Source organism: Anneissia japonica, unplaced genomic scaffold (assembly GCF_011630105.1).
Source record: "Anneissia japonica isolate Jap-2015-1 unplaced genomic scaffold, ASM1163010v1 scaffold21_len1647178_cov195, whole genome shotgun sequence".
In the NCBI taxonomy this organism is placed as follows: Eukaryota; Metazoa; Echinodermata; class Crinoidea; order Comatulida; family Comatulidae; genus Anneissia; species Anneissia japonica.
Genome location: NW_022750455.1, coordinates 511,783 through 518,109, shown reverse-complemented (window position 1 = coordinate 518,109; position 6,327 = coordinate 511,783). Strand labels below are relative to the sequence as shown.

Here is a 6,327-nt window from a genome sequence, read left to right as displayed (position 1 = left end):
AATTGCAGAGAGTTTTTGGCTGTTGTTGCTTAGCAACCAGAAGCTGTTTGTTGTGGGCTTTGATTATACTGCCCATGTTTCTTGAGCAGCTATAGCTGACTTTGACATTGTTCTTGTTAAAGAGCTTCTTGTTAAAGAGCGACAGAGCATCGGCTTACTCCCCAAAAACAAAACGCTGCAACTTATGCATAACCGAGAAACTTCACATAATATATTCAGACAAACAGTCAACACTAAACAAAAGAACCGAGCTATTGTCTAAATGCAGGCACAGCAACAAATACCTACTTAAAAACAATTAACTCATTTGCATTTTCACCTGTCTTAGCATTCATATACTCGCACAACCCTTGTATTCTCTCACTCCTGAAGATTGCATTAGCATGAAACAGTCTGTAGAGTGATAATACCGAGTTCTACAAGTTCTACATTTTCAATACTTTCAATATTTACGCTCTGCATCATCACGTGTATCGAGCACTATACGTTGCTAGTATTGCCAACTACATTTATTCATATATATATATATATATATATATGTATATATATGTATATATATATAAATTGCGAGACCTATCTCCTGGCCTAGGCCTATATGGTAATTATACATTATAGGCCAAATCAATATTTGTATATTATAGGCAAGCTATTACGTTACAACTAAAAATTAAATGAAAAAGATATATATGTATTATAGATAAAGAGTTAAATAGGCAATTTAATCATTAGGATGCGTACCGTTACTTAAGTACAAATAGTGTGAATGTCACTCCAAAAATGACATGGGAAGTTTATAATTACTATAACTTTATTTTGGAAACGACGCTTTTAAAACAGCAGACACGCTATTGCAGTGTGTTTACAAAAGTAACATACTGTACAGCCATAATACAATACGGTATTAAAACAGAGACTTTTAATACAATAATATACGTTACACAATTACACAAGTTGAATATATCACAGATCCTGTATGTCATTTAACACTTACAATTTATAACTTACAAAGCACAATTTATATATTGCGGCCAACTGACCTATACTATTTTAATATTTATAAATAATAATAATAATCAAATTAATAACATAAGATTTGTATAGGGCTCGCTCATATTTAAAGAGCAACAATCTATATACCCTATATACGGATTTTAATTACATTTTGATATACATATTTAATTAATTTTTGCTGATCTTACATATCATTTATTTGCAAAAATAACAGGAGCTACTTAAGGGTCTATATGGCAGGATTGCCTAATTGAAGAATGCTTGCCATCGAAGGGCTCTCTTGGTCTATCGGCGAGGATTAAACAACTACTCAAAAACAGTAAATTATTACAGTACAGGTATTTATAATATGAAATTGAATATAAAGTAGTGAAATCATTTTTAAAAAATCTATAAATAGAGTTACATTAAATTCGACTGCTAAAAAGATTAAATGGAATTAAACTATACAGGAGGCCGCTAACTGTATTATACAATATTATACACAGGAACGCACATCACGTTAGACACAGAACGCGCATCGCGTATGACACAAAATGGCTTCTAAATTCTCAATGTCGCAACTCTTTCTATCTATGGCTCTGTAGCGTCCCTTCTCCTAAGCTTAAACGTTTAAACTTCTCTTATTTTTATTCTGATTTATAATTATTTGTTATTGCTATTAAGTAGATTGAGTATTTTTCAACTCTTTTAGGTATTTTTATAGGGATTATTTTCTCTAGTTCAATATATATTTTACTAGTACACTTAAATTATTTTATTATACTTTCTGTTTAAGGTAAAGTCCGATATATTTATTGATTTAACTATACGTTGTTTGTTTTGTAAGTTATTTTAACATTTCTACTTCATCGAATTATATTATAAATTTATTGTAGTTGCAATTAAAATTAGGTTTGTTTCAAATATTTAGGCTTCTTAACTTCTGAACTAATAGGGTTATTGTCTTCCTCTCATTTTCATTTTGTCTTTGTAGGCATTTGAATTTGTATTTTGTAAGGACCATACTCATGGTTTCAATAACAATATCATACGGTAAACATCATCATCATCATCAATTTCCTATACCCGTTTACACCTTATTCAATATTACCTTTTGTTTTTATATAGGCCTAACTCCATTGTTTTGTGTTTTCCGGAGAAAATAATTGTTTCTTAATTTAAAATGTTTCACGTGTTTCTTTTAAGTAATTAAAATGTCGGCATATCAGTATAACACCTTTGTAATCCCTTGTATTATTAAAATACTTCTTTTTTTCTTTTGCGTATAATAATATTTATATAAATAACTAATAGTTGATATTACGATCACTACAACTACCACACTACTATCAATAATCATTATTTATTAGGCCTATTATAAATTTGTTCATTCATTCATTTTTTTTTCAATATTAGGGCCTATCATTTTCACATTGTCATATTATCATCTCAATTCATTTAATTCACAATACTTTTTCTCATTTATCACATTAATATAAATAATTGAAGTAAGATAGGCATGATTATGGCTAACACACTTTAATACCATTAGCTTTTTTTTTCCATACCAGTACCATTTAAAAAACAAGAGTGAAGTAATGAACAATACCTACATTATTATTCAATGTTCTTTCTTAACCATTGATACACACGCTAACCATTTCATACATATTCAACTATAACATTAGGATTTAGAGTAATGTGTAATTATGATTGCGATAAGACGATAACAACAAATGAAAAAAGGGTAATTAACATCTAATGCATTTTTTATATTAAAATACCGTTTCCTATTTTTTAATTAAAATTAATCCCTTTGAAATACCCACACTGCACTTCATATATTTAATTAAAAGTATTCCCATTGTATTAGGATTATTAAATCCAGGGTTTCTATTTTCATTGTTTCATTTACTTATACTGGCCCTGTTTTGGTCCCGGTCAGTGGTGGATCCTGGTTGAAATGGGGAGGGGGCAGGGTGGGACTTTTCACAGATGGAGGGTCTATATCTCATCATATATCCTCAGCTCTGGCGTAGTTGGGGCTGAGGTAAGACATTTTATGATTATGGAACTTCTAGATGGCCTGAAATGGCACTCACACAAATTTAAAATTTGAATATAAATTTCTTTTTAGTCTCCATTTTAAACAAAATTTGACAAATTTAAAAATTTAGGGTGTCCCGGCCGGCATCCCCTCCCCTTTTGATGTGATAATTACCCTTTTTCTCTGCCTATAATGTTTTATTATTTTGTCATGAACGTAGGCTCATGGCGCTATAATAAACTAGACTCATTTACACCATACTAATGTTGTTGACTGGCAAACCAAACAGCAGTATTCTTCGGTCAAAACATGACATCAACAACACGACATGATCTATATCCCAGCAACAAAAACACATTAGGCTTACAGACCCATTATTTTATATTCATACCATGTTGAATGCGAGCGCTGAAACGAAATGAATTCTATTGTATTGCATTCTATAGAGAAAACTGAATTGAATAAGGAACTCATTTTTAAGCCAAAGGTGATGTTTTACGGACAAAAATACTGGATGCTTCAATGATTTTACTGCATTCATTCGTGTAATATTATGTAGTAATATTAGTCACGAGTGTATTCGAGTTTTGAGATAAGTCATTAAGCAATTATCTTTACAGGATAATGAAGAAAAGCAAGAAGATTTAATTCTAAGCAGAGATATAACATCAACTACTGCAGGTGAACACAACTTCCGATGTTTATAACCTTGATTGATGCATGTTTGTTGGCGGAAACAGATCAGTGCCTTTACCACTTCCTTCTAATTTAATTTGTAAGTTAACGAATTGAGTGTAGGCTTATAAAAGCAGTTGCAATGACTAGCTGGTGTGAGAGCCCGCTTGATCTTACCGTTAACCAATCAAAAACGCACACGGAGATTTACAAGCCATCATGGAACGCGTGCACTAACTCTTCAACTAACAGATACCTATATACCAGGCATCATTTTGCTACACGTTATCCAAATGTAGGCCAAATGGTTAATGCAGTAGATAGCCGTGTGACACAAGCACCAATAAAGAGGAAATATAGGCCTGCGTTTGAAGAGGAAAGCATTGTAGTTAACCATTTTGGCACTCAGGAGTCAGATAGTAGTGGAGTTGTTCAAAAGAAGCGCCGAACATCCCAAGTTGATTTTCGACAAGATAAACTGAGGGAAATGGGGACTCCTGTTGCCCACCATAATGACGATCATAGGGTCGAAAATGATAATAAAGGCCTACTTGCCAACATGGAAGCCTTTCTATCCGAAATGCAAATATTTTCTTTAAAAGTTCAGGAAAAACTGAACAAGGACGACCAGGAGAGGGTGCTGGTATTGCACAAACCTGTGCAAAATATTTCAGAGAAAGAACTGGACAGACACATTCGGTTTTACTCCAAGTGGTTCCAAATACATGGACTTCGAAGTCATTGCGTTTTCATCACGGAATGTTTGTTCGCTTATGAGAATTCAAAATGTCCAGCAAGATCTAAGATACACATGTTGGTTGCAGCTTCATCACATACTGGACTTGTTTTCCACAAGATACAACTAGGCGGGTTCTCTAGATCATATTACTCCAAATTTATCTCGACAGTTTGCTCAAAGTTACTGAACTACGGACAAATCCATTTTATTTTTGAAAACTGGCCAAAAACCGATTTAGAATACAGTCTACTGAAGGATAAGAACATTGGTATTACGTTTCTACCGACTAATCAGGAATATATGAGTATGTTAACACCGATGAAAAATTTTGTTTTGAACAGAGTACAAGATATTTTAGATCATAGTAAACTGCCAAGCAATGAAGATGCACGCAGGTTTGTGGTACCATTGAATACTCTTCATCATTTGTTGGTATGCAGCTATCTGGACGAGTCCCTCACATTTATATCACCTGCGGCTTTTTCTACTTGGTTCCGGCAGTTATCTAACCGTTTCATTGTAGCGGGTAGTAATCCAATGAAGTTCAATTTGTAATATATATAACATACGGTGCAAAAGTAAATGCGCAATCTATCCGGAAAACTTACGTACATGAAATGGAAGACAGTTATCAGTATAATAACGAAAACTTGATTTTAAATATAATTTAAAAGTAACAAACACTTAAAAATTGAAAACAACAACGACTATGATGCGAAGTACTAAGAAATAGTTTAAAACCGAGTATTGTAAAAATTAATGTGCCAACAGCAGATGAATTATACAGAGAGATTCTCATATTTCTAAATGACTTCAACAGTGATGTTAACTTGGAAAAACTGGAAATTATTGAATTAATATGGAACAAAACTGTTCTCAGCTGATCATTAATAGACCTACATGATGCTATACAATTCCAAAAACGACACCTACACAGAAGAGCTCAAGTAAAGTCCTATATGCAGAAGCTGGACATCAGAGAATATAAGATCTAAATCATCATGCACCAAAAATCCAAGCAGCTGGATATCGTGGGTAGAATGAAATTATTATTTTATGATCTCAAGAGAATTCGAGTGACTGCGAAACTTTATAATAGGCCTACTCAGAATGATGTAACTAAAACTCCCAGTTAAATGCAATACATAGTTCGTGAACTCTTCAAAAACTACGCGGAGCTAGTGTAGTTTACCAAGAAGGAAGCAGACCCACATAACGCTGATTACAACAAACACATCAAGGGAAAACATGACATTCAGTCATGGAGACTGAATGGAGTAACAATACGCAGAGAAAACTGCGTGGGTAACTAAGCACAATTATAATATAAAACGAGATATTCCTAGGCGTCTTCGAAAAAAAAATACAGTATTTAAAAGAAGAATACAGTACGTATTGAAACACAAAAGTGAAGAGAGACAGCGATGTTACAAATATATATAGCGACGGTAGCCATTCATCAATTAAATGCCAGTAAACAGAATAATTTCAATGTATATTCAGCAGCAGTATTTTTTTAAAAGGAAGTTACACATCTAGATGTGTATAAGAGACAGCACTAACTCTTCAACTAACAGATACCTATATACCAGGCATCATTTTGCTACACGTTATCCAAATGTAGGCCAAATGGTTAATGCAGTAGATAGCCGTGTGACACCCCCCCCCAATATTTTGACTATGTATGGGATAAAATGGAGCTTTACACACTTCAAAAGACTGTCACAGAAATATTTTGCACTGTCTTATGCGCTTACAAAGATGAAAATTAGCATAATGTGTTAATTTTGATAACAAAATTATTTTATCTGGTACCAATCTAAGCTCTTCTTTCCTCAGATGTTAGATGTGCTTGCAAAGAGAGCCACATTTC

The 6,327-nt window shown here is 33.2% G+C and overlaps 1 protein-coding gene across 3 annotated transcripts in view; it reads left to right on the top strand.

Moving 5' to 3' along the window:
* The window catches only part of LOC117121386, a 12,196-nt gene extending 6,388 nt beyond the window's left edge, over window positions 1-5,808 (top strand). For 2 of the 3 annotated variants that reach the window (XM_033266579.1, XM_033266580.1), the window contains exon 2: window positions 3,661-5,808. In XM_033266579.1, coding sequence (XP_033122470.1) covers window positions 3,858-5,009 — 1,152 coding nt within the window. In that variant the 5' untranslated portion in view covers window positions 3,661-3,857 and the 3' untranslated portion in view covers window positions 5,010-5,808. Of the gene's footprint in view, window positions 1-1,294; window positions 1,350-3,660 lie in introns of those variants that run through there. The other variant, XM_033266581.1, reaches the window with a different exon arrangement.
* The last annotated feature ends 519 nt before the right edge of the window (window positions 5,809-6,327 follow it).